Source organism: Piliocolobus tephrosceles, chromosome 19 (genome assembly GCF_002776525.5).
Source record: "Piliocolobus tephrosceles isolate RC106 chromosome 19, ASM277652v3, whole genome shotgun sequence".
In the NCBI taxonomy this organism is placed as follows: Eukaryota; Metazoa; Chordata; class Mammalia; order Primates; family Cercopithecidae; genus Piliocolobus; species Piliocolobus tephrosceles.
The window spans coordinates 32396000-32422707 of NC_045452.1; the positions used below are offsets into that span (position 1 = coordinate 32396000).

Consider the following 26708-nt stretch of genomic DNA (forward strand, 5'->3'; position numbering starts at 1 on the left):
GGTGTCTCTGTGTGGTGCATGTGGAACGGTGTCTCCGTGTGGCTGATGCTCGTCATCTGATATGCGTGTGGAATGGTGTCTCTGTGTGGTGCGTGTGGAACGGTGTCTCTGTGTGGCTTATGCTCGTTATCTGATGCGCGTGTGGAACAGTGTCTCCGTGTGGCTGATGCTCGTCATCTGATGTGCGTGTGGAATGGTGTCTCTTTGTGGTGCGTGTGGAGTGGTGTCTCCATGTGGCTGATGCTCGTCATCTGATGCGCGTGTGGAACGGTGTCTCCGTGTGGCTGATGCTCGTCATCTGATGCGCGTGTGGAACGGTGTCTCCGTGTGGCTGATGCTCGTCATCTGATGCGCGTGTGGAACGGTGTCTCCGTGTGGCTGATGCTCGTCATCTGATGTGCGTGTGGAATGGTGTCTCTGTGTGGTGCGTGTGGAGCGGTATCTCTGTGTGATGAGTGGTGTTGAACGTCTTCTGCTCGTTGGCCATGTGAATAGCTTTGTTGGAGAAATGTCTATTCAACCTTCCTTTGACCATTTTTGAATTGAGTTTTTTTGTTTTGTTTTGTTTTGTTTTTTAGTTTTAGAAGTTCTTTACATATCCTGGATATTAATCCTTTATCAGATATTTACAAATATTTTCTTTGGGTTATCTTTTTACATTAAAAAAATTGTTTTAGATGTAAGGTTTTGCAGTACAGTGATCGTAGCTCCCTGTAACCTTGAACTCTGGGTTCAAGTGATCCTCCCACCTCAGCCTCCTGAGTAGCTAGAACTGCAGGCGTGCGTCACCACATCCAGCTAATTTTTATATTTTTTGTAGAGATGGGGTCTCACTATGTTGATCAGGCTGTTTTTGAACTCCTGACTTCAAAGTGCTGGAATTAATAGGCGTGAGCCACCAGCCACCTGCCTTTACTCCTTTGACACACAAGTTTTAAATTTTGATGAAATCCAATTTTCTTTTTTTCTTTGTTACCTGTGCTTTCGGTGTCATATCTAAAAACGTCATTTCCAAATCAGTATCATGAAACTTTTCTTTGCTTCCTTAGAAAAGTTTTATGTTTTCTCTCTGATGTTTAGGTCTTCGAGCCATTTTGAATTAATTTTTGTATCTGGTGTAAGATAAGGGTCCAGCTTCATTCTTTTACGTGGGGTTATCCAGTTTTCCCAGCACTTGTTGAAAAGACTGTCCTAGGCCAGTCACGCCTATAATCTCAGCACTTTGGGAGGCCAAGGCAGGCAGATCACCTGAGGTCAGGAGTTCGTGACCAGCCTGGCCAACATGGCACAACTCCGTCTCTACAAAAAATATAAAAATTAGCCAGGCGTGGTGGCGGTGCCTGTAATCCCAACTACTTGGGAGGCTAAGGCAGGAGAATCACTTGAACCCAGGAGGTGGAGGTTTCAGTGAGTCGAGATCGCGCCACTGCACTCTAGCCTGGGTGACAGAGTAAGATTCTGTTTCAAAAAAAAAGAAACACTGTCCTTTCCCCCATGAATGCTCTTGGCCTAATTGTTAAAAAAAACCAGCTGGCTGGCCGGGCGCGGTGGCTCACGCCTGTAACCCCAGCACTTTGGAAGGCTGAGGCAGGTGGATCATGAGGTCGGGGGATCGGGACCATCCTGTAACGTGGTGAAACTTCATCTCTACTAAAAATACAAAAAAGGGAGCCATATGTGTTAGCGGGCGCCTGTAGTCCCAGCTACTCAGGAGGCTGAGGCCGGAGAACGGCGTGAACCGGGGAGGCGGAGCTTGCAGTGAGCCGAGATCGCGCCACTGCACTCCAGCCTGGGCAACAGAGCGAGACTCCGTCTCAAAAAAAAAAAAAAAAAAGCAGCTGGCCGTGTGTGCAACGATTTCTTTCTGGACTCTGTTCTATTTCATTGGTGTATATGTCTGTCCTTATGCCAGTGCCACACTATTTTGGTGACTGTAGCTTTGTAGTAAGTGGTAAGTGTGAGTTTTCCAACTTTGTTCTTTTTCAAGATTGTTTTGGCTATTCAGAGTCGTCCCTTGAGATTCTGTATGAATTTGGGGATCGGTTTTTCGATTTTCGCAAAAATGCTGTTGAGATTTTGGGAGGGATTGCATTGAATTCATAGATCACTTTGGGTAATACTGTCTTCTTAACAATATTAAGTCTTCAATCCGTGAGCACAGATGTCTTCCTATTTATTTATTTATTTATATTTTTGAGACAGAATCTCACTCTGTTGCCCAGGCTGGAGTATAGTGATGCAATCTCGACTCATCGCAACCTCCACCTCCTGGGTTCAAACAAGTCTCTTGCTTCAGCCTCCCGAGGAGCTGGGACTACAGGCGCCCCCCACCACGCCTGGCTAATTTTTTGTATTTCTAGTAGAGACGGGATTTTACCATGTTAGTCAGGATAGTCTTGATCTCCTGACCTCGTGATCCACCTGCCTCGGCCTCCCAAAGTGCTGGGATTACAGGCGTGAGCCACCACACCCGGCCTAGGTCTTTAAATTCTTGTAGCAGTGTTTTGAAGTTTGCAGTGTATGAATTTTTTATCTCCTTGACTTAATTCTTTTGGATGCTATCAGATATAAAATTGTTTTCTTACTTTCCTTTTTGGATTATTCAGTGCTAGTGTATGGAAATGCAACTGCTTTTTTGTGTGTCAATTTTGTATCCTAGAACTTTGCTGAATTTGTTTATTATCTCTAGCAATTTATGTGGAATATTTAGAATTTTCTATGTGTAAGATCATATCAGGCTGGGTGTGGTGGCTCACGTCTGTAATCCCAGCACTTTGGGAGGCCTAGACGGGAGGATTGCTTGAACCCAGCAGTTTAAGACCAGCCTGGGCAACATAGTGAGTCCTCATCTCTACAAAATAAATGAGAATAAAAATTAGGCAGGTGTGGTGGCACAGATCTGTAGTCCCAGCTATTCAGGAGACTGAAGAGGGAGGATCGCTTGAGTCTGGGAGGTCAGAGCTGCAGAGCCAAGATCACGCCACTGTGTGCACTTCAGCCAGGACAACAGAGCAAAACCCTTGCTAAAAAAAAAAAACAAACAAAAAAATGTCATTTGGGAACAAAGATAATTTTACTTTTGCCTTTACCGTTTGGATGCCTTTTCTTTCTTTTTCTTGCCTAATTGCTCTGGCTAAGACCGTCTAAGAGAAGATTGAATAGAAGCGGTGAGAGGGGGCATCCTTGCCTTGCTCCTGATCTTAGAGAAGTTTTGTCTTTCGGCATTGAATGTGTTGTCAGCTATGAGCTTCTCATAGGTGCCTTTATCATACTGAAGATGTTTCCTTCTGTTTCTAGTCTGAGCATTTTATCAAGAAAGTACGTTGATTTTTTTTTTTTTTTTTTTTTGAGACAGAGTTTCACTCCTTTTGCCCAGGCTGGAGTGCGGTGGCGTGGCGTGATCTTGGCTCACTGCAGCCTCTGCCTCCTGGGCTCAAGCGATTCTCCTGCCTCAGCCTCCTGAGTAGCTGGGATTACAGGTGCCCACCACCACGCCCGGCTAATTTTTGTATTTTCAGTAAAGATGGGTGTCACCACGTTGGCCAGGCTGGTCTCAAACTCCTCACCTCAGGTGATCCACCCTCCTCAGCTTCCCAAAGTGCTGGGATTACAGGCGTGAGCCACCGCACCCGGCCCGGCCGTATGTGGAATTTTATCAGATTTTGTTTGTATGAGTTGAGATACCATTTGGCTTCTGTCCTTTACCCTGTTAATGTCGTATATCGATTGATTTTCATATGTGGATCCATCCTTGCATTTGAGGAGCAAATCCCACTTTATCCTGGTATATAATTCTTTTTATTTGTTTGTTTTGTTTTTTGTTTTTGTTTTGTTTTGTTTTGTTTTGAGACAGAGTCTCGCTCTGTCGCCCAGGCTGGAGTGCAGTGGCCGGATCTCAGCTCACTGCAAGCTCCGCCTCCCGGGTTTACGCCATTCTCCTGCCTCAGCCTCCGGAGTAGCTGGGACTACAGGCGCCCGCCACCTCGCCTGGCTAGTTTTTTGTATTTTTTAGTAGAGATGGGGTTTCACCGTGTTAGCCAGGATGATCTCGATCTCCTGACCTCGTGGTCCGCCCGTCTCGGCTTCCCAAAGTGCTGGGATTACAGGCTTGAGCCACTGCGCCCGGCCTATAATTCTTTTGATAAGATGCTAAGTTTGGTTTGCTGGTATTTTGCATCCATGTTCATACGGAATATTGGTTTGTAGTTTTCTTTTCTTGTAGTGTCCTTGTCTGGCTTTGGTATCAAGGGTAATGCTGTCCTCACGGAATGAATTAGAAAATGTTCTCTCCTCTTCAGTTTTTTTGAAGAGTTTGAGAAAGATTGGTGTTAATTCGTCTTTAAATGTGTGGTAGAACTCATTGCCAGGAAATGAAAAACAAACGGCAACAAAATAAATGTTCGGTAGAACTTCCCAGCAAAGTCATCTTGTCTGGGCTTTTCTTTCTTGAGAGGTAGGTCTGACTCCATGTTATAGATGAGGTAACACAGTCAAGCCTCCTCCAGGGTTGCTCGAGGTCACGTGGGCAGAGAAGGGGAAGCTGAGATTTAGGACCGTGTTCCTGTGGAGAAGAACATGAAGCAAATGAGCCTCCCGCCTTTCTCTAGCTCCAACCCCACTATGTGGAACCAGGGGCTCAAGCTCGAATCCTGGTGTGGAATATCTGCCTCCCCCATTCCCCTCCCCACACAGTCCTCCTCCTCCACGGAGGTGGAAGAGGGTCTGAGACACAGGCTGCCGTGGCCCCTGGAATGTAAGAGGCAACAGTGGGGGATGAGTGGGTCAGACCTGTGTCCCCCTCTCTGTCCTCGTCTGGAAGAGGCTACATGGGAGGTGAGAGACAGCAGCTGTCCTCGCTCCACCACCTCTGTCCCCAGGGGAGTGCCTCAGTGGCCAGAGCCTCCTCTGGGCTTCAGCCCATGCTGCTTAGGTCTGGGCTCCCTTAAGGGGTGTCTGGATATGCCCCTCCCAGTCTCCCGTGTGTTTGGTGGACGATGTGCACACGCCTGCCCGTCCTGGGTGGAATCCTCGTGTGCTCGAGAGTCTCACACACTTCCGGGAACTCACAAGAAAGGCAGAATCATAAAGGAACTTTTCACGTACTTAGAACTGAAGAATAATAAAAATACTACTTAGCAAAATGTATAGAATGTAGTTAAAGTTGGTTGTATACGGGGAAATGTAGCCTTTAAAGATAGACCGCAAAAGAAGAAAGGCTACAAGTTAATAAGTTAAGCTTCCAACTTAAGGACAGAAGAAGCCAGGCACGGTGGCTCCCGCCCGTCATCCCAGCTCCCGCCCGTCATCCCAGCTCCCGCCTGTCATCCCAGCACTTTGGGAGGCTGAGGCGGGCAAATCACCTGAGGTTGGAAGTTCAAGACCAGCCTGACCAACATGGCAAAACCCCGTCTCTACTAAAAATAGAAAAATTAGCTGGACATGGTAGCGGGCACCTGTAATCCCAGCTACTCGGGAGGCTGAGGCAGGAGAATCACTTAAACCCAGGAGGCAGGGGTTGCAGGGAGCCGAGATCGCGCCGCTGCACTCTAGCCTGGGAACAGAGCAAGACTCTGTCTCAAAAAAAAAAAAAAACCCGCAGAAAGTAGAAAGAAGATGATGACTCAGATCGGAGCAGAGACTGACGGTCACCCACAGGCAGGAGACGGAAGTGCCCCGTGGCTATTTGAATTTAAAGAAGGTCTGTAACAGAGAGATGAGCCTCAGGAAAACGCCTAAAACTCCTTCCTGGCTGCCCAGACTACTCATGAGGAGTTAGGACGCCATCTTTAGGAATGGTTTCCCTCACCTTTGTGGTGTAGCTGGCAGGAGAAAACCGACCTAAGAACTGTCTTCTGTCCTCTTTACCCAGGACTTGTTCTTTAAGTACACCTGGAATAACTTTCTGCACTTCCAAGTGGAACTCTGCATAGCCGCTATTCTCTCCCACGCTGCCCGCGAGGACAGGACAGAAGCCAGCGGGTCCGAGAGCAGGGCGGAGCCTCTGCATGAGAACGGGAACCGGAGCCTGGAGACCCCCCAGCCTCCCGCCAGCCTCCCTGACAACACAATGGTGACCCACGTGAGTCCAAACAGCATCCAGCTTATCAGCGCCAGCTGCACCCCACTCAGACCGCGTCCACGTCAGCGCTGACGTGTGCTGGTCCTCGCTGTGCAGCTGACACGGGGGCAGGGCTTGGAAAAGGGTCCCAGGTGTCTGGTTGGAGGCTTGTAGACAGGGGGCAGGTGTCTGGTCGGAGGCTCTTAGACGGGGGGCTTGAGTGGGTCTTGCAGGTCTCATTGCCTTCAGCAGGGTGCTGGTGCCTTCTATGTGCAGGCCTGGCAGGGGTTAGCACTGCAGGAGATGAGTCCAGTCTGGCCTCCAGCTGGACGCCTGGAGAATAAATGCCCAGGGGCCAGCAGTGTCAGTGGTGGGAACTGCATGGTGGGGAGAGGGTGTTGAGGGACCTGCAGGCTAACCAGGGACCATCACCCAGATAGCAGGGCTACAGGCATATCGTAGTGTGAGGTGGAGCCCAGGAAAAACATCTCAGGTACAAGAAGTGATCTGTGTCAGGGCCTGGAGGTGAGAGAAAGTGCTGAGGACACACAGCCCTAGTCGTTCGCTCTGGACACGGAGGAAGAGGGTAGGAGAGTGACCAAAGTCGGGGGCAACTGAGAGACGGGGAGAAGGCCCAGGGGAAGGCAAGGGTCAGGGGGCAATTCCAGGAGTCAGAGGAGAAGGGAGAGGGTCCTTTTCTCAGGCTTCATCTTCAGGGCGCTCAGCAGTATGAGCCACTGAACAGTACCCTCCTCTGGTGTTTGGTGAGGACCACGGAGGCGGAGGCTGTGCGTGTGCAGCAGTGAAGGGCCTGTAAAGTCCACACAGACGTGGTGGCCGCCAGCCAGCCCTGCCCAGTCCAGGGATGGGTGGAGGGGTGCCTGCCTCCTTCAGACCCTGACTCACAGTGCCCCCCACCCCACCCACCAGCTGTTCCAGAAGTGCTGCCTGGTGCAGAGGATCCTGGAGGCCTGGGAAGCCAACGACCACACACAGTAAGAGCCACTCGGACATGGAGGGACCCCGCCTGGCCATTCAGGGATGCAGAGACGCACCTCACCCAAGCCCTGGTGGCACTGCGTGCAGGACTGCAGGAGCGGGTGCAGTGTCGGGTGTGCGATGTGGCCCCACACCTCTGGGGCTGCCGTGCAAGGGGCCCTCCTACTGGGCGGACAGCTGCAAATGCTACTGGGGGAGGGGACACAGGGAGCTGACAGGAAGCGGTCCCGTGCCCACCAGGCACCTGCTCTGGGCCCCGCCCAACCTGATTTGCCTCTTGAGAGTCCCCTGTCCATTCCTGATCTTCCCCAAGAACTCAGGCCCTCCGTCAGCACTTGCACGCGGGGACGTATTATTTGGGTCTTTCCGTGTCTGCTGCTTAATGGGTGCTCCCTCTGGTCAGAGCACGTCCTGCTGACTGTCCTTGGCCCAGAGCCATCTGTGGGGAAGCAGAGGCTGAGCTGGGCTGCACAGCGTGGAGGTCCTGCCCGCCCCTCCCTGCAGGGTGCTGAGCCTGAGCTTTGTAGCTGACAGGGTGCGCTCACTTCCTGTGCCACTGCCGCCACTAGCGGGGCTTAGGCCATGCCACGGCCTTTCTGCCTCCGTTTCCCTGTCTGTAAAATGGGGTGAGAGCAGTGTCTGTCTCCTCGTCTGTCTCAGTGGCACTTTTGGTGGTGAGGTTGGGGTGACCTTCTGCACGTGGCAGGTGCTGCTCAAACAGAAGCGTCCTGGAGGGAGGGCCGGGGGCGCGAGCACTGGGCAGAGGCCGGGCACTTGCTCTGGAAGTGAACCTGGAGGCCTCTGCCACTTGGTTCTCTGGGTCGTGGGTCTGGCAAGGTCGGGACTAGGAGGCTGCCCTGATGGTGCCTGTTGCTTTCAGGGCAGCGGGTGGCATGAGACGTGGGAACATGGGCCACCTCACACGGATCGCCAACGCGGTGGTACAGAACCTGGAGCGGGGCCCTGTGCAGACGCACATCAGCGAGGTCATCCGAGGTGAGCCCCCAACCTGATCATCCTTCTGCTGGTCACGGGCACCGGGGCCCCAAAGGAGCTGCCGCCTGAGGCTACCCTCTGCCCGTCAGCAGGTGCTGACTGCACTGACAGTGAGAGACCCCGTGGCTGCCTCTGTCCTCTCACTTGAGACATCAGATATCTCCTCAGGGGGCCTGGGTCTCATGTGTCAGTTCTGTTGGGCGGACTTCTGTGGAGACCCTGCCAGGCGTCAGCATGTGGCACAAGAGACAGTCCTGGCAGGGCAGTTGGTGACTCCGGAGCTGGTGCTCAGAAGCCATTAGCACCGCCAGGCTCCTTGCAGCTCATGGAGCCCTGCCTGGCTGGGCTGTCCTGGCCGCGTGCTCTGCACTCGGGTGATCGGAGTCTCCTTCTCACTCAGGTGTGAGACTTCCTAGCACAAGTCTCAGGGGAGCAGGGAGCAGCCTGTTTCTTAAGAACACAGTGGGTTAGATGGGCACAGGCACAGCACATGTGTGGCAGAGGCGGGCCCAGCTGTGGCCCCTCCCCCCTATACCTGTGTAAGGTGAAGCAGCTCTGGATAGCCCTCCCTGCACCCCAGGACCATAGTGAGGGGTCTCCTGGGTTGGGCTCCATTAGGCCCTGGCGAGGTCAGGCCCGCTGGCTGCCGTCATAAATAATAAAAGGGCAGGAGGAGCTTCCCCACATCCTGGAGGGCAAAGCACATGGGTAGAGGTCGAGGCCAGGGACGGCTCTCCAGGGCAGGGGCAGTTTAGGGAGCGAGGGGCAAGCAGGAAGCCATTGGGTCATCCCACACGATCTCCAGACTGTGAGTCCTTCCAGGGCTCTGACCTCCCCAGAAAAACAGACACGACGCGTGCCCAGGCCTGTGGGCTGCTGCTGAGTTTGGGCCTGCGAGGTGGGGAGAAGGAAGCTGGCTGCTTTCTCAGATTCTGTTCCACGGCTTCTGCATTTCTGGGAGTTCCTCACCGTCGGCTTCCGCACCGACAGACTTGGAACTCAGATGCCCATTGGGGTCTCCGTAGGGGCAGATGTACCCACCACCCTGCCCACAGTTGCTGCCCCTCAATCTCAGTGTGGCCCCAGGTCCCTCCGGACACACAGCTATGCTGCCTCCTTCCCATCCAGCAAAGCCCGTGCTTCAGGCCCTCAGACAGACAGACTGAGACAGACTGACTGCAGTGGCAGCGCCCCATCCCCCTGGACCCGCGATGCACCTGCCGTAGCTCCTGGGTGCCGGCGCCATCTGCACGGCTCTCCCAGGGCTCACCAGGACCCGCGATGCACCTGCCGTAGCTCCTGGGTGTCCTGGGTGCCGGCGCCGTCTGCACGGGATGCACCTGCCGTAGCTCCTGGGTGTGCCCTGCACCGTCTGCACGGCTCTCCCAGGTGCCGGCGCCGTCTGCACGGCTCTCCCAGGGCTCACCGGGCAGCACTTCCCTTGCAGGGCTCCCTGCGGATTGCCGTGGCCGCTGGGAGAGCTTCGTGGAGGAGACGCTGACGGAGACGAACCGCAGGAACACTGTGGACCTGGTGAGGAGGCTCGGGGCTGCCCCTCGGCATGTGCACGGTGCTGGGACGCCGTCCGACGCTCCTGCCTGTGCCCTGAGGCAGAGGCCAAGGGAGGCACAAGGGCCGCACACCTGCCTGCTCCTGTTGCACGCGGTGGCCCTGCGTAGCCCGCAAGTGTGCAGTGTGACCTCTGGGCTGGTGTCCATAACAGAGACCCTGTCCTGTGCCACACCAGGGCTGGGTCTCTCAGGACCTCTGTGCAGAGCCGGTGTTGGCCTCAGGTCCCTTCCCTCCCACTCCAGGAGCTGTAGCTTATTGGCAGAGGCCCCTTTTGCCTGAGACCCACAACCTGCCCCCTGCACATGGAGGTTGGGCTGTCACGGGGCCTTGGCCTCACCTGGGCACCTTACACAGCACGGCCTCCGGGGCCCAGAGATCTGACGAGTGACGTGCTGGGCGGGGTCTGGGAGCTCTGGGCTGGGCAGGGTCCTGGGCGCTGGGCTGGGTGGGGTCTGGGGCGCTGGGCTGGCTCACACGCCCACCCCGTCTGGCCTGTGTTCTAGGTGAGCACTCACCACCTTCACTCCTCGAGTGAGGACGAGGACATTGAGGGTGCTTTCCCTAACGAGCTGTCCCTTCAGCAGGTGAGGGCGTGGCCGGCACCTGTGTGCGCTGCGCTTGGTCCTCCAGACGAGTCTGATGGCATCTCACTAGCAAAGGGGAGAGGGGGCTCGTCTCCGAGCACGTATGGGGCGGGGTGGGTCTGAAGGGAGAACCCCAAAGTCACTCCACCTTGATGAGAGCACTGAGAACACAGCAGATGGACGCCAAAGTCAGAATATGGGGCGTATCTCAGATGTGACCGCAGCGGGCGCGCAGCCTGAGTTTTGGTAGAATCGTGAGCCCTGAACAGTCAGAGTTTACTGCCGGCTTTTGCTGGAGGAGAAGCTCCTGAACAACTAGAGAGCCTGTGGTTCCAAAGAACAGCCTCCAGGCCTGAGGCTGCTCCATGACCAGCGTCCCTCCCTCCCTCCCAGGCCTTCTCTGACTACCAGATCCAGCAGATGGCGGCCAGCTTTGTGGATCAGTTTGGCTTCAATGATGAGGAGTTTGCAGACCAGGACGACAACATCAAGTGAGTCTTCTTGGACGCCCGTCCTCGCCGCTGGGGTCCCACGGGGGCAGCTCCCTGAGGCCTTGCCGGGAGTGCGGCCTGATGTCCTCAGTGAGCACCGGGGGAGGAGCACTGCGGCCCTCGACGAGCAGCGAGGAGGCAGGAGCGCTGAGGCCACTCTCCTTGCTCTTGCAGTGCCCCGTTTGACAGGATCGCAGAGATCAACTTCAACATCGACGCTGACGAGGACAGTGTGAGCCAGCGGGGCTGTGTGGGACTGTGCGGGGCTGTGTGGCGTGCGGGCACCCTTTTCCCAGGCAGCTCAGTCCGCGCCCATGGCTCGGTCTCCCGTGGGCCTGTGGTCTGCCGTGGGCCTATGCGGTGGGGCTGGGAGAGGCCCCTCTGTGGAGCTCGGAACAGTCGCTTTCCTTGCCCCTCCCCATCCTGCCCTCCAGTCCGGGGCTCCCACACCCTGAACTAAGCCCCTCTGGGAGCCCTTTGGGGAGAGCACCTCCTGTCTCCCCCAGACCCTCTGAAGACTGACCTTGGCGTTTCACTCTGCAGCCCAGCGCAGCTCTGTTTGAGGCCTGCTGCAGCGACCGCATCCAGCCCTTTGATGACGATGAGGATGAGGACATCTGGGAGGACAGTGACACTCGCTGTGCCACCCGGGTGATGGCCAGAGCCAGGTGCGGAGCCCGCCCATCCCCCAAAGCCTCTGCCGAGGAGGTGCAGCCCCCAGAACACCCGTCAGACGCCCCGACGCCCTGCTCTTTGTTACTCTGGTTCGCAGAGCAGGCACACCTGTCCTGCAAGTTCTGGGGCCCAACGCAGCAGGTGACCCTGAGGAGCCCGGAGCTGAGGCCTAGAGCGACTCCTGCTCCTCTCTCGAGATAATCTGTGCTCACCCTCAGCCCCGAGCCTGGGGCCGTCCCTGACCCTCAACTTTAGGCGTCCGTCCTGGGCCACCAGGCATCTGACTCTGAGTCTCCCCCAGGTTTGGAGCCCCCCATGCTTCAGAGAGCTGCTCAAAGAATGGCCCAGAGCGCGGAGGCCAGGACGGGAAGGCGAGCTCAGAAGCACACGGAGATGCACCTGGGGCAGGTGCCCCCCCGGCCCCTGGGAAGAAGGAAGCCCCCGCTGTGGAGGGTGACTCAGAAGGTGGCGCTGGGGCCGGAGCCGGGGCCGTGGGTGTCGGGGACAGGACATGGTACCGTGGCCTGGGTGTTGTGGAGGCTTCATTTAGGGCTCACCGTGGCCCGGAGCCTGCATCCCCAGCTCTTTCCCAGCCATCCTGAGCGGGGTCTGTGCTGCCCTGTGCCCGGCACAAGGTGGTCTCCTGGCCCTGCCTCTTGACTGTGGTCACTCAGCCACGTCGCCAAGGCTGGTGGGTGGTGTCCACCTAGTCTTCATCGTCCACCCAGCCCCCACGAAATCGGGCACGGGCCTGACGCCCTCCCCAGCACAGCAGCTCAGGCTGGCCACCACCCTCACAGCCTACGTCTGTGGCAGGAGCTGGTCCACCCCACAGGCCGCACGGCTGATAAGATCCCTCTCCTTACCCCTGCCCTGGAGGCAGCACTGAGGCACTCAGGACTTTGCGGGGGGACAGGACTCTCTGTTAGGAGGTGCTCAGCTCTTAGCTGAGACGGACAGAGCAAGGGTGACACCCTGGGGAAGCAGGAACATCCCAGATAGGAGGGAGGCACCCCATCCTCGGGGCCACGGAGGGGCCCGTGGTGCTCGGTGAGCTGCCATCTCTGTCGGTTGCAGTGCTGGGTAGGGCAGGGCAGTGGTGTCACCTCCACAGTCAGTTCAGCCCTGCTGGAGGCCTGGGGGCCCTCAGGCGCCTCCCTGAGCCCTGGGTCACACGCCCCATGGTGTTGGCAGCTGGTCAGGACCCTCAAGCTGCCCCATTGCTCTCTGAGGGGCTGATGGGCACTGCCCAGCCCTCCCTCCTGGATCAGCTCCGTGTTCCTGTCAACCTCTGTGGGGCCCCCGGGGTGGGGGCACTGCCTTCCCTTTGCCTGCAGCACCCCAGGCAGGCCTGCCCACACCTGACCCGTCTCTCTCCCCCAGCAGGCGCCATGTGGACGGCAGTGTTTGAGGAGCCAGCGAACTCGACACCCACATCCCCAGGAGTGGTGAGGGACGTGGGTTCCAGCGTGTGGGCAGCTGGCACCTCAGCTCCAGAGGAGAAAGGCTGGGCCAAGTTCACCGACTTCCAGCCCTTCTGCTGGTAACAAATGCGCTGGCAGGAGGGGGCCGTGCCAGGAAGTGCCCGTCAGGGTCAGGAGGCGCCCGTCCCCCGGGACTGACCCTGTCCTCGTGCTTGCCTGCAGCTCCGAGTCAGGGCCCAGGTGCAGCTCTCCAGTGGACACAGAACGCAGCCGGGCTGAGGGCAGCCGGAGCCAAGGCCCTGAGAAAGCCTGTGAGTAGGAGTAGTGCAGGCAGCACCCAGGCTACTGCAGAGGCCCAGCCTTGCCCAGTTTAAGGCCTGAGGCCAGCTGGCCGCCCTCCTTGGGGGCAGTGGGAGGTGGTGGCCAGGGCCCCGCATGCTGCTGGGCCTCTGGTGTCATTGGGGTTTGATACAGCAGTGGGACTGGAGCAGCCACGTGCAGATGGGGAGGCCCCCAGAGGGGAGGCAGCAAGGCCATCGGGCTGGCCCCAAGCCCGGTCTGAGTAGGTGGCACAGCCCAGGCCTGCACCCTGGGTTCCGGCCAGCAGCCCCAGGACCCCAGTGTTGAGATGTGTGTGGGTGGGGTGCTGGCAGGAAGCCGTTTTGGGGCCTGATGAGAGCCCCTGGCCCCCAGCCCCCTAGTCAGGCTCAGAAGCTCCCCTAGATAAGGCTGAGAGCTCCAGGTGAGTGACAGCTGGCTGCCAACACTGGTGTCCCAGGTGCTTGAAGGAGCTGTGGCAGGACCACACGAGGCGGAGCGGGCCCCTCCCTGAGCCTCTGCGTCTCCTGTGAGACCAAGGCGTGTTGCCCTGTATCATAGGGGAGGCAACAGGGTTGCTTGTGTGGAGACCCCATGGCAGGCGCGTGAGCCTGTCTGCCTCATCCTGTGGCTCCCACACAGGCACACGTGTGCAGGCAACAGGCTGCATGTGAGAGGCCACATGTATGGGGGCCCTATGGCCACGGTGGCTGTGCCTCGTGGCCCCTCCTGCCTCACTGGACAGCACAGGCCTCCTCCTTTGCAGTCAGCCCAGCTTCTCCATGTGCCTGGAACGTGTGTGTCACCAGGAAGGCCCCCCTGCTGGCCTCTGACAGCAGCTCCTCCGGGGGCTCCGACAGCGAGGACGACTACCAGAAGGCAGCGAGTGCCGTGGACGCCGTGAGCAGGGGTCCCGGCCGGGAGGCCCCCCCGCTGCCCACAGTGGCCAGGACAGAGGAGGCTGTCGGCAGGTGTGTGGGGCGTGGGGAGCGGGGCGGGCCTGCCCAAGTGCAAAGGGTGCAGCTTCCAGGCTGTCCCCAGGTCTCAGCTCCCCCCAGAGCAGGCTGAGGCCAGGCCAGAGGTCTTCCCCACACTGCTTCCCCCATGGCCTTGTGACCCTTCAGAGCTGGCTCGGGGGGTGGTGATGCCTGCGCATTTAAGTGGAGGCCGGATGGGAGGAGTGTGGGGGCTCGGTTCTCGGACAGAACATGTGTTCTCCGTCGTGAGTGGTTAAGACAAGAAGACAGGGCCTGGATGTCCCAGACAGTCCTCCAGGGACTTGGGGGAGCAGCCCCTACCCCAGATCCCAGTTGGAGAGAACAGCCCAGCTCTTGGGGCTCTGGGCCTGGCTGAGCCGCCTGGGATCTGGGTACCCTGGTAGTCAGGGAGGGGCACAGACTTTTAAGTCCGGCAGACGAGCGGGCATCTGTGGAGCTCACGCAGACCTCGCCCGCTGCTCCGCTTCCACGGGAGGCCTGTGATTCCCAGACGCCTCAGAGGCAGGACAGTAGAATGGGGGCGGGGGCCTCAGGACTGCATCTGGGGCGTCCAGACGCTGAGAGTTGGAGGCAGCTTGCAGGTGGGCAGAGGCCCAGGCTCCCTTGAGCCCCCAAGAGCCATTGGTGGGGAGAGAGTGGAGAGGGAGGCGCTCCCTGTGAGGAGGCTGGAGTCTGGCCAGCCCTTCCAGCAAGCTGAGCCCCATCCCTCCCTCCACAGGAGGAAGGTCCCTGGCATTCTTCAGTGAACAGATACCTCTCTGGCCTCTGGGGTCAGGGGGTGGGAGATTAGCAGGAGGGCAGGACAGATGGGGTAGATGCCAGGGCCAGGTAAACGTAAGGGGGAGGGTAGGACTGGGCTTGACGGGGGGAGGAGGGTGCACCCGGCAAGGGTACAGCTATGCAAAGGCCCTGGGGCCTGAGCTCCCAGTAGGTCCAGGCAACAGTGGGGAGGTCCTTGGACTGGATTCCTCTAGGAGGGGACAAGGTGCCTGTCACCTGGTGGTACATCCCAGTCCCTCCTGGCTCTGTGGTTGTGAAGGGCCTGCCTGGAGCAGGGTGAGGATGCCCCCCAGCCTCACCGCCCAGTGCAGCTCAGCCTGCATGTGTCCCACCTGTGCTGCCCTCCCCTCACATGTGGAACAGGTCTGACACCTCAGAGGGTCCTGCTCGCTGACCCCCGGCAGTCCTGGAAGGTCTGTATGGTACTGGGGCTCCGGGCATCTCCCCCAGCCAAGCTGCAAGCTCAGCACCAGGCTGGCTCTCCCAGCCCTGTTGACTGGCAGGCCCCGTCTGTGCTCACAGCTCCTCCCCTTGTTTGGCCACCCTGTCCTCAGGGCATCTGCAGCAAGTGGGGGGCATAGCACGGGAAACGGGGCCAATGCCACATCAGTGGATGTCCCGATGCCGAAGTCATTGGGAAGCCCAGGCCAGAGCCCCTCGGGTTGAGAGTCATACAGAGTTTCTGCGTGGGCTTCATTCCTTCTTAGTCGCTGAAAATAATTTTTTTTGTTTTGTTTTTGAGATGGAGTCTTGCGCTGTTGCCCCGGCTGGAGTGGGTGTGATCTCGGCTCACTGCAACCTCTGCCTCCCAGGTTCAAGCGATTCTCCTGCCTCAGCCTTCCGAGTAGCTGGGACCACAGGCACCCGCCACCGCGCCCAGCTGATTTTTGTATTTTTAGTAGAGATGGGTTTCATCATATTGGCCGGACTGGTCTGGAACTCCTGACCTCGTGATCCGCCTGCCTTGGCCTCCCCAAGTGCTGGGATTACAGGCGTGAGCCACCGCGCTCAGCCTAGTCACTGAAATTCTTAACAGTCTTTACCCAGCCAGGCACAGTAGCTCCTGCCTGTAATCCCAGCAGTTTAGGAGGCCAGGGCAGGCGGATCACGAGGTCAGGAGTTCCAGACCAGTCTGGCCAATATGGTGAAACCTGTCTCTACTAAAAATACAAAAATTAGCTGGGCGTGGTGGCGGGCGCCTGTGGTCCCAGCTACTCGGAAGGCTGAGGCAGGAGAATCGCTTGAACCAGTGAGCTGAGATTGCACCATTGCACTCCAGCCTGGGCGTCAGAGACTATGTCAACCAAAACAAACCTTTACCCACTTTTCCTCAACAACCCGTAAAAAAATTTGCTCTGAAAAGCGGGGAATATCATTGTGCAAAGTAAGTTGCTTTTTTCCACGGGGCTGTCTGCATAAAACTTGCCACACTTAGAGCTCTGCCTGCACCGTCCTGATGACCCAGCCTGCAGGTGAGCTTCCTCCTACCCCCGCCTGACCTGAGCACCCCTCGCTGGGTCAGACACTCAGTGTCCTCACCCTGCAGGAGGCCAGAGGGCCCATCTGCTGCTCGTGGCCAGGCTGGGCCTTGGGGTGCCTGACCCCCTCCAGAGCAAGCCCCTTAGATGCCCGGCAGGATCCTCTCCCCCCTCCCGTCCCTCAGGCGGTTTCCCCACACTGTGCCCAGTGTAAGGCTGACGTTGAGATCACGGCACAGGGGCCTCAGGGGCCCTTGGAGAATGAGGCGCTTGATGAGCAGGATCTGAGTGCTGCCTGGAAGGAGGTTTGAGGTCATCAGTGGACAGGCAGCTTGTCCTAGTACTTGGAACTCGGGGCCGCAGAGCTGCCTAGCTGGGCACAACCTGGGCCACCCACAGAGGGCAGGAGTGGGAGGGGCCAAAGATGGTGCTCCAGGCCACCTGGACCTTTTTGTCCAGCTGGTCCTTCGGCATGCGGTGGGGTGGCACTGAGGGTGGGGGTGCCTGTAACCAGAGCCCATGTCTGCCACGCAGGGCCGAGTGTCCTGACAGCCGGCTGTTAGACCCTGCCTGCCCCGCGCCAAAGGAAGTGACCGCTGCCCCAGCCGTGGCTGCTGTGGCCATTACCACAGCATTGAGCAAGGCTGGCCCCGCCATGCCCACCCCAGCAGTCTCTCCTGCAGTGGCCGTGGCGCTCCCCCTAGGGCCCATCGTGGCCGTCACAACAGCCCCAGCCATGGTGGCCACCCTGGGGACAGTGACAAAGGACAGGTGAGCAGGTTGAGTGTGGGGGTAGGGGGTGCGGACAGGGCCCGCAGCCCGCACGGCTCCAACCCCACCCCATTCCTGCAGGAAGACAGATGCCCCGCCGGAAGGAGCTGCCTTAAATGGCCCAGTGTGATGCTGCTGCCGCCCGGCCACGGCCCGCCCTGGTCAGGCTGCATCCTTAATCGAGAAAACTACCTGGTGATGCAATCTTTTTTTTTTTTAATTTAATTTAATTTTAAAATAAATGCTGCATTGGTAAAGCTGGCAGTTGAAACCAGTTGGACGGCCCAGCTTGCGTCTCTTCTGCCTGAGTGGGCCTCTCAGGTCACTCGTGCCCTGCTGGAGGACAGAGGGGCACCTCAGCCGCCCCCAGGCCCGGAGCACAGCAATAAGGTCTGCCTGCAGGAGCCGGGGTGGGGGTGGGGGGCAGGACCCTGAGATGCCACCAGGACCTGATGGGCCAGGAAGGGCGTGGACTTGGAGGCTGTTTTTAGAGACTTTTTTAAAGACTACAGAAGGAGCCAAGCTTTTTTGCACTTTGTATCCAGCTGCAAGCTCAGGGCAGAGTCAAGGGCCTGGGCTGGGGACACCCGACTCACAGGAATGCATAAGGGCCTCAGACCCTTGCAGCTGCCCAGTAGCCCTTGGAGCTGGCACTGAACCAGGCTGTAAGATTTGACTGCCTTAAAAACACAAGGCCCTCTGGGCCTGGCAGGGATGTCCCTGTGCCCAGCACAGGGTGCCTGGCGGGGGAGACCACAGGTATGCAGGTGGGGCCATGGCTTGGCCCTGGGGGCTTGAGGACTGGTTTCTAGCACTGCTGGTCACGGCCACGTTGTCCTAGAAGGGTCCGGAAGACTATTTTACGTTGAGTCCATTTTTAATGTTCTGATCACCTGACAGGGCACCTAAAACCCCCAACTCCCAATAAAAGCCGTGACGTTCGGACAAACCGCGTATTGTGAACCTTCTGGCCCCAAAGCCCCAGTCCGGCCAGGGGTGGCCGTGTCTCCTCCAGCGTCTCTTTTGTGGCCCCCCCATCCCCCAGGATCATCCCCATGTAATGGGTGGAGGTGGAACAGGCCACATCACAGCAGCACGTCTCTATATCTGAGCAAATACTGAGTTTTTTCCTGTTTGGGGGATGGGGGGGCCACTTCACCTGATGCTCAAACACACCAACCCCAGGCCTTGCTTTTGTGCCAGCTCCCCCTCCCCCTCCCGGAGGCCTGGGCCCCACCTTGTCCTCACTGAGTGGGAAGGGCAGGTGGAGACCAGACTGACCCCCCCACCCCCGCTGGGGGGCTCGTCTGAAAAATGACTCAAGGGCCTCCTTCCACCACGGTTGGAGAGAACCTGCTCAGCTCCCCAGAGGCCGTCTCCGCCCCAGCTACACACACTGCCTTGTTCTCACGCCCTGCCCTGTGCCTGGCATTTGTTCTCTCCCCCCACAAACATGGAATAGGGAGGGCAGGGTCCTTTCTCCCCTTACTCTGACCTGTGGGTTTTCCAGGTGCCAGGAACTTTGGTCAGGCTCCATCTGTCTGGCCTGAGCGAAGAAGACCTGGCTGGTTTCAGTGGCTCAAGTGAGGAGCCCAACCTCACGTCTTCCCCCTGGTGTCCCAGCACCACCTGTTTGTTTGGTGGGGGAGGTGGTGGCATCATGCTGGGCCTGACAGGGTCCAATGCTGTCCTTGGCTTCAACATCCCCCCAGGGGAGGGTCTCGGCCCCTCCACCTGCCAGCACCAGGCCCTACCTCTGCAGCGATCACCAGAACCCTCCCCTCACCCACACCTGCTCACCTCCCACCTGAGAGGGGCCTCTAGCTGGGTCCCCTGTCCCCCACCAGCCCCTCTGGCCAGGTCACCAGCTGCCACTCTCAGATGTTCTCTTGGCCTTGGCAGCATCTACACCCCTCCCCACCTTCTGTTCCCACACCCCTGGCCAGGCCTCGCCACAGACGACGACACAGCAGCTCAGCAGGCGAAGCCCTGGGTCAGGTGGGACTCAGGTTTGAACAGGAAGAGCAGTGAGGGGCCACGGTGACACCAAGAAGGGAAGGACCGGGGCCCTCTGAGACCCCAGGGAAAGGAGAGGCCTTTGGGACAGAATTCCCAAGAACGGAGAGGATCTGTCACCCATGGGCACTGGCCCCCTCACTCTGCCAGGTGCCGTTTGCTGCCTGAAGAGGGCCAGATGTGGTTGACCCGCATTCCCCTGGGCGCCCGCTGTCCCCCTTCCTGGGTCTGGCCTCCATCCCTTCAGTTCTGGTCTAACCAGAAGCTGCCGTCCACCTCAAGTGTCCTCTGGACCTGCAACAGCCTCCTGGGGGCAAATGACCACCCACCCTTTCACCCCCCCAAGCCTCCGTGATGCCAGCTTCTGCACTCCCTAGGGAGGGATGGGAGCCTCTTCTCCAGCCATGCCGGCCCCTAGACCAGCCCTGAGGCCTGGGGGGAATCAAGCAAGGCCCCAGTGAAGCCTCCTGCTCAATCTGCCCCCAGAGCAAAGCCACTCCCAGGGACATGCAGGCTGAGCTGGGTGGACCCAGACACCAGGAAAGGCTCATGAGAAAGATGCCAGCCTCCCACTAGGTGGGCCTGGATAGGTGCAGATGGGACCCTCTGGGTAGGCTAGAACAGGCAGCCGGGACGTGGGAAAGGCAGGCACAGGAGCATGGCGTTAGTTCTCTCTTTATATAGACTCTGGTTCTAGAAACTCGCCTGCAGCCGCTGGCTGGACTATTTACAGGCCCATTGCGGGCTGTACCTTGGCCACCTCCCGGCACGGTGCTCAGCTGTGATGCCAAAATAAGTTAGGGCCGGCCGGGCGGGGCGGGGCAGGGACGGGGACTGTACACACAAGTGCTGGGGGCTCGGGGCCTCAATACTGTCGAGGGCCGGGGCTGTAAACATGGCCGGGGCGGCCCTGCCCACCCCTAGTGGTCGGTAACGACTGGAAGCAGAGCAGCCGGGCAGGGCCGGGAGGCTCAGGCGTCCGACAGGCAGCTCTGGATCCGGTCCACCCACTGCTGGGCCGAGGGCACGTCCTGGGCACAGAAGTTGTAAACGCGACGCGTTGTCTTCACCTGGGGAAGGGCAGGTTACTGACTCCGCAGCCCCCACACTGCAGAGCCCCTCCCTCCCCGCTCCCAAGCCCCGGCCAAGGCTCACGTCAAAGAAGGCCTTCTCGTCCACAGTCTTAGGGGCACCCATGGTGGGCGTGCCAGGTGCCACAGCCTCCACCTCCGCCAGGTCGATGACACCCTTGCACTCTGTGTCCACACGGTGGTCATAGTAACGCAGCTGGAGGAGGCCACAGAGTCAGCGCAGCCCCTTCCCCCGAGTCCCCCCGACCACCTGATCACTCACCTGGTGCTTGGTCTTGTCCAACACGAACCAGCGGGCCTTCCAAGGCTTCATGAAGGCCCCCTTCTTGTACAGAGTGCCCTCGTAGGACCTGCATTTGCAGCAGAACCAGGGCCAGGTTGGCTGTCATGACCCAGCCAAGCCCAGGCCCCAGCAGTTGTCCCCACCTGCTGTCCCAGCCCAGGAGGTAAGACCAGGCTTCCTGTCCCCAGAACTGACCTAAACCCAGAGCACTGGCCAGGGGGCCACAAAGCAGCCTTGGGGCTGCAAGCCCAGGAAGACGGCCCAGAAGGGAGACGGTGAAGGATGCCTCACTCCCTCGACTCCAGGGAGCATCCCCACAGCAGAGCCTCAGGGTCTTGGGAAAGCAGCCCCCCAACAGAGGGCAGTCGCCCTTACGAGGAGAGGGATGCCGGGCAGGTAAATCTGTAGAAGCAGCCGCGGCAGCAGCTGCCCAGGATGGATCCTGCCAGGCTCCAGACTCATGGGGGCCCCACTAGCTCCCTCTCTCTGCTTCTCCCTCAGCCATTGCAGGCTGTGGTCGGCTGCGGTCACCAGTTCGACACCCCAAACCCCTCCCGATGGTAGCGTATACTTAGGCCATCATTGTGGCCTTCCCAACAGATCCTTCTAACCTAAGAAATGACAAGCTCCTCAAAAGCACCTGCATCTCCCACCAGAGGACTGCCTGGGACCCCAGAACACCAGCTCAGAGGTGTCCGTGCAGCAGGGGGAGGCCCCCTCATACCTGTTCTCACTCTCAGCTGTCTGGAACTGGCTGTACAGGGTGCTGGTGCTACGGCGGGCAGCCTGGCGGGAGCCAGATGCGGTTGAGCCACTACTCTGGTCGCTGTCCAGGCTGAGGCTCAGGGTGGAGCCCACGGGCCCCTCCTGCAGGTACACACCCAGCGAGCGGCGGTGGTGGGGTGCGGTGGACACCAGGAGGGAGCTAGGGGTGCCCTGGAAACAGGAGGTTGGGACTTGGGTCATGGCTGGGCAGACTCCACTTTCTCCCAGCAACGGGCCCACCGTGGCTGCTCACTGGCCCTCACTCACACGTCCATCTGGCCGGCCTTCGAGGCGCTGTGCAGCCTTCACCCGGTCCCAGGTGTCCTTCCAGCGCTCAGCGGGTCGGCCCAGCTCTGTCTCCAGCCTCTGCAGCTCCTGGCGGGAGAATCAGGGAAAAGTTTGTTCGCAAGGAAATATCCAGACTACAGCATGAAAAGACAAAAGGATAGAAAATACAGGAAAGAGAGACAATGGAAAGGCCTAACGCTTGTAACTGGATCACAGGGGGAGATGGCAAAGGGAGGGAAGAAATATGCAAAGTGAGTATTTGGGGACAACAGCTGAAAAATTTCCCCAACTAACCAGAGGCATCAAACAACATAATCAGGCCAGGCGCAGTGGCTCAAGCCTGTAATCCCAGCACTTTGGGAGGCCGAGGCGGGTGGATCATCTGAGGTCAGGAGTTTGAGACCAGCCTGGCAAACATGGCGAAACCCTCTCTCTACTAAAGATACAAAATTAGCCGGGCATGGTGGTGGGCACCTGTAATCCCAGCTACTCGGGAGGCTGAGGCAGGGGAATTGCTTGAACCCGGGAAGTGGAGGCTGCAGCGAGCCAAGAGTGCGCCATTGCACTCCAGCCTGGTCGACAAAGCGAGAGACTGCCTCAAAAAAAAAAAAAAAAAAAAAAAAGCTATGGGCCAAGTCCAAATTCTAGAGGTTAAGCTGAAAGACGCTGGACTTCCAAAAAGCCAGTGTGGCAAGACCTCACCGAAGACACAAAGACACACAAATCCAACTGAAGCCCTGGAGAGGCCACATACCTTAGGCTGCTCTATCCCTGCCGCTTCTCTAGAGGTGCTGGAGAGCTGCCCAAACAAAGCTTAGAAACAAGCCTCAGACAGATCAAGCTGACCCACAAGCTCATTACCTACCGGCAAGAATAACACCCCAGACTCCTTAAAGAAAGAACACAGGCAGGGCACAGTGGCTCAGGCCTGTCATCCCAACAGTTCGGGAGGCTGAGGAGGGAGAATCACTTGACCCAAGGAGTGTGAGAACAGCCTGGGCAACATCATGGCAAGACCCCATCTTTATATATATTTTTAAGTTATAAATATGTTTCAAGTTTTAAAAGAAAAGATGGACATAACAGTTTATCAGATGGGGAATCTCTATAATAAAAAGGGTTAAATTCCACTTTGGGAGGCCGAGACGGGTGGATCACGAGGTCAGGAGTTCGAGACCATCCTGGCTAACACGGTGAAACCCCGTCTCTACTAAAAATACAAAAAACTAGCCAGGCGAGGTGGCGGGCGCCTGTAGTCCCAGCAACTCAGGAGGCTGAGGCAGGAGAATGGCGTGAACCCGGGAGGCGGAGCTTGCAGTGAGCTGAGATCCAGCCACTGCACTCTAGCCTGGGCGACAGAGCGAGACTCCGTCTCAAAAAAATAAAAAATAAAAAAATAAAAAATAAAAAATAAAAAGGGTTAAATTCATTAGATGGGGCCGGGTGCGGTGGCTCCCACCTGTAATCCCAGCACTTTGGGAGGCCGAGGTGACAGGACTGCTCGAGCCCAGGAGTTTATGAGACCTGTCTGGGTAACATAGGGAGACCCTGTCTCTACAAAAAAAAAAAAAAAAAGCCGGCATGTGGCACAGGCCTGCAGTCTCGGCAACTCGAGAGGCTGAATGAACAGGAGGATTGCTTGAGCCTGGGAGGTCCAGGCTGCAGTGAGCCATGACTGTGCCACTGCACTCCAGCCTGGGCAACAGAGCAAAACCCTGTCTCAAGAAATAAAAAAAAAAAAAATTCATTTGATGGGCTTGAGTATATTAAAAACAAAGAAAAGAGTAGTGAACTTGAAGACAGGACCACAGAAATCATCCAAAATGAATTGCAAAGATAAAAACTGAGAAGAAAAAAGCAGAGCCTCAGCAACATATGGGACAATAAAGTCCCGGAAGGAAAGGGAGAGATTATGCCGAAAAAGTAATTTATAGAAGCACTGGCTTAAAATGTACTGAATTTGACAAAAATGATCATCCCACAGACCCCAAGCAGAATGAAAGCAAAAACCACAATGGTCAAATTGCTGAAGCCAAAAATGAACGCAAAATCTTAAGGCAGAAGATGAAAGGGTGCCATTATACACAGTTTATAAGGATAAGAATGAACACCAACTTCGAAGCAGAAACAATACAGGCCAGAAAACAAAGTAATTTTTTTTTTTTTTTGAAGCAGAGTCTCACTCTTGTCGCCCAGGCTGGAGTGCACTGGCGCGATCTTGGCTCAATGCAGCCTCCACCTCCCAGGTTGAAGCGATTACTCCTGCCTCAGCCTCCTGAGTAGCTGGGATTACAGGCGCCACCATGCCCAGCTAATTTTTATATTTTAGTAGAGATGGGGTTTCACCATATTGGCCAGGTTGGTCTCGAACTCCTGACCTCAGGTGATCCACCTGCCTCAGCCTCCCAAAGTGCTGGGATTACAGGCGTGAGCCATCGTGCCTGGCGCAGTAATGATATCTTTTAAAGTGACATCAGTTTAACTGCTGAATGTAAAAAAAAAAAATAATAGAAGCTGTCAACCTAGAATTGTATATCCAGAGAAAATGCCCTTTGCATAATAAAGGCACAAAGATGTTTTCAGATCAACAAAAGCTGAGGGAATTTGTGACTGGCAGATCTGTATTACGAGAAATATTAAAAAATTCGTCAGGCTGAAGAGAAATAATAACCAGACCAGATTATACTGACAGAATGAAGAATGTTAAAAACGGCAAAAATAGAAGACGTTTTCCTTCTTTCTTAATTTCCTTAAAACAAAGTTGACTGTTTAAAACAAAAACAGGGCTGGGCATGGTGGCTCACACCTGTAATCCCAGCACTTTGCAAGGCCAAGGAGGGCGTATCACCTGAGGTCAGGAATTTGAGACTAGCCTGGCCAACACAGTGAAACCCCGTCTCTACTAAAAATACAAAAAAAATTTAGCCGGGCCTGGTTGTGGGTGCCTATAATCCCAGCTACTTGGGAGGCTGAGGCAGGAGAATCACTTGAACTCAGAGGCGGAGGTTGCAGTGAGCCCAGATCGCACCACCGCACTCCAGCCTGGGTGACAGAGCGAGACTCCATCTCTCCAAAAAAAAAAAAAAAACCCAAAAAACAACCATGCTGGGTGTTTATGTTATATGTAAAAGTAAAATATGTGACAGTAACAGGACAGGAAAGGCGTGAGTGGACATACACCCCTGTAAGGCTCTTCTGGTGTGAACGGGGTAATGTAATTTCAAGTCAGATGATTATAGCCCTGGCAACTCCGGAAACATAACACAGAGATATACAGCTCAACTCATAGCAAAAAGAATACTAAAAACACATTTTTTAAAAAAAGAAAAGCCAGAAAGGAAAAAAAATCAAAGGGACAAAGAGAAAACAAACAGCAAGACGCCAGACTTAAAGCCAGCCACATCAATAGTAACAGTAAATTAAAATGGGCTAAAAATTCCAATTAAAAAAAACCATTAGACTGGGTAACAGGAAGACCCAACTACATCTACATCCTGTGTCCAAGAAACTCACCTTAAACATAAACACACAGACCAGTAAAAAACACAAGTATAGAAAATCACAGAGCAAGCTGATGCCGGTCACCACCAAGCTGAGTGACTCGTCAGCACCAATCGGACCGCACCAACTTTAAGACAATGAGCTTCGCTTGAGAGAAAAAGGGACGGCCGTCTGTGTGTGGATCACCTCCGTCACAAACCATGACTCCCGTGCTCCCCCAGACCGGGTGCCCCATGCTAAGTCACTGAAATAACTGACTCACTTCAGCCTCACCACTTCCCTGTAAGGCAGGAATCAGCATTTCCACTTTCTGCACAAGGAAACAGAAGCTCTAAGATGCTTAGATAACCTCTAAGGCCACGCAGCCAACAGTGGGGAGCTGAGTGCAGGTCCCCCCATGGCCTAGCTCTGAAGTCCCACACACCAACCTAGCCGCCACCCCTCAATCTCCTTTCTCCCTCCCAGGCGTCTCTGCCTCGTCCAGTCCAGGCCCACCAGGGACGGCACAGTGAGTGGTAAGAGGCCTAAATGTCAACCCCAAGCTTTCAGGGCAAGAACCCAGAGCTGCTCACATTAGGGTAGGTGGGGCAGGCAGTCTGGCAGAGGGAGTAAAACACCGTCATCTCTAAGGGCTGACTCCTCAAGAGTTGCCTGAGCTGCTCAAAGCCAGGTCAGGGAAAACACATGGGCCCAGAGTGGAGGCTGTGTACTGAGACCTGCGGGTCTCCGGTCACTGTGTGGAAGCACCCACTGAGTGGGGCGGGGCCCTGGGGAGCCACAGCCACCCCCAGGGGTAACCGGACTTACGTGCACGTACAAGTGCACACACACGCACAACCCTGGAGTCCGAGCAAGAGGAGGGGGTGCCAGGCTAGATCCTGCTCCAGGACCACACGCACCTCCAGCAGGCGTGAGATGGCATCAGGCTGGGCCCGTGGGCAGCTGTCGTAGCAGGGCCACACCACACGGCGCCGGCTCTGGGGCGCGCTTCCGTCAGACCGCTCTTCCTCTGGGGGCTCGGGGGGCCCCTGGGCCAGTTCCCAATCATAGGGAGGGCCCTCGGCCAGCGTCTCCTCAGTGTAGAAGTCCCACACCTTCAGGTTGGACACGTTGCTGTAGGGCCGCAGGACCTGGGAGTGGGCCTGCAGTTGAGGACCTGGGTCGGACAGGAGCTGCCTACCCGACCCAGGCCCCAGCTTACCTCCGTGTCCTCGGGCGCATACATGTAATTGTAGAACACAGGCGTCCTCTTGCTCAGTCGGTCCACGTACTCCCACACAGACCTGCACGGCAGCTGGCCCCTGCGTTCCCCCTTCTCCTCGTACAGCAGCCCTGCACAGGGCCAGCAGTGAGCCTGGGCCCCTCCTGACCTGTGGCTGTCCCAGCCCCGACTCCCCACCTACCCAGCTCAATGCGCTCATAGTCAGAGTCGAGCAGGAAGGTCCGGAAACGGCGGGACACGTGGTGGTAGCCGAGGAACTTGAGGTAGAACTGGCTGAACTCAAACTCCATGGGGAACTGCAGGTGGACCTGCACGCCGCGTGGGCCAGGGGTCAGGGGTCAGGGGTCAGCTTCAGGGTGCACAGCCCCGGCCCACCCACACAGCGGCCTGCCCACCTG

At 56.9% G+C, this 26708-nt stretch overlaps 2 protein-coding genes across 35 annotated transcripts in view; one reads left to right on the forward strand and one right to left on the reverse strand.

Moving 5' to 3' along the window:
• Positions 1-18089, forward strand: part of PPP6R2 (protein phosphatase 6 regulatory subunit 2) — a 77235-nt gene extending 59146 nt beyond the window's left edge. For 11 of the 31 annotated variants that reach the window (XM_023221639.3, XM_023221654.3, XM_023221653.3 and 8 more), the window contains 14 exons: positions 5870-6079; positions 6989-7053; positions 7938-8053; positions 9501-9586; positions 10129-10209; positions 10603-10700; positions 10875-10932; positions 11244-11368; positions 11677-11840; positions 12759-12918; positions 13022-13110; positions 13884-14088; positions 16908-17144; positions 17226-18089. In XM_023221639.3, the coding sequence (XP_023077407.1) occupies positions 5870-6079; positions 6989-7053; positions 7938-8053; positions 9501-9586; positions 10129-10209; positions 10603-10700; positions 10875-10932; positions 11244-11368; positions 11677-11840; positions 12759-12918; positions 13022-13110; positions 13884-14088; positions 16908-17144; positions 17226-17274 (1743 nt within the window). In that variant the 3' untranslated portion in view covers positions 17275-18089. Of the gene's footprint in view, positions 1-5869; positions 6080-6988; positions 7054-7937; positions 8054-9500; positions 9587-10128; positions 10210-10602; positions 10701-10874; positions 10933-11243; positions 11369-11676; positions 11841-12758; positions 12919-13021; positions 13111-13883; positions 14089-14833; positions 14944-16907; positions 17145-17225 lie in introns of those variants that run through there. The other 20 variants (XM_023221664.2, XM_023221662.2, XM_023221663.2 and 17 more) reach the window with 11 other exon arrangements.
• Positions 17641-26708, reverse strand: part of SBF1 (SET binding factor 1) — a 28593-nt gene continuing 19525 nt past the window's right edge. For 2 of the 4 annotated variants that reach the window (XM_023221636.3, XM_023221637.3), the window contains 8 exons: positions 26492-26618; positions 26290-26420; positions 25988-26218; positions 21567-21674; positions 21259-21470; positions 20514-20601; positions 20316-20447; positions 17641-20230 (listed from right to left, as the gene is read on the reverse strand). In XM_023221636.3, coding sequence (XP_023077404.1) covers positions 20132-20230; positions 20316-20447; positions 20514-20601; positions 21259-21470; positions 21567-21674; positions 25988-26218; positions 26290-26420; positions 26492-26618 — 1128 coding nt within the window. In that variant the 3' untranslated portion in view covers positions 17641-20131. The remainder of the gene's footprint in view (positions 20231-20315; positions 20448-20513; positions 20602-21258; positions 21471-21566; positions 21675-25987; positions 26219-26289; positions 26421-26491; positions 26619-26708) is intronic. The other 2 variants (XM_023221638.2, XM_023221635.2) reach the window with 1 other exon arrangement.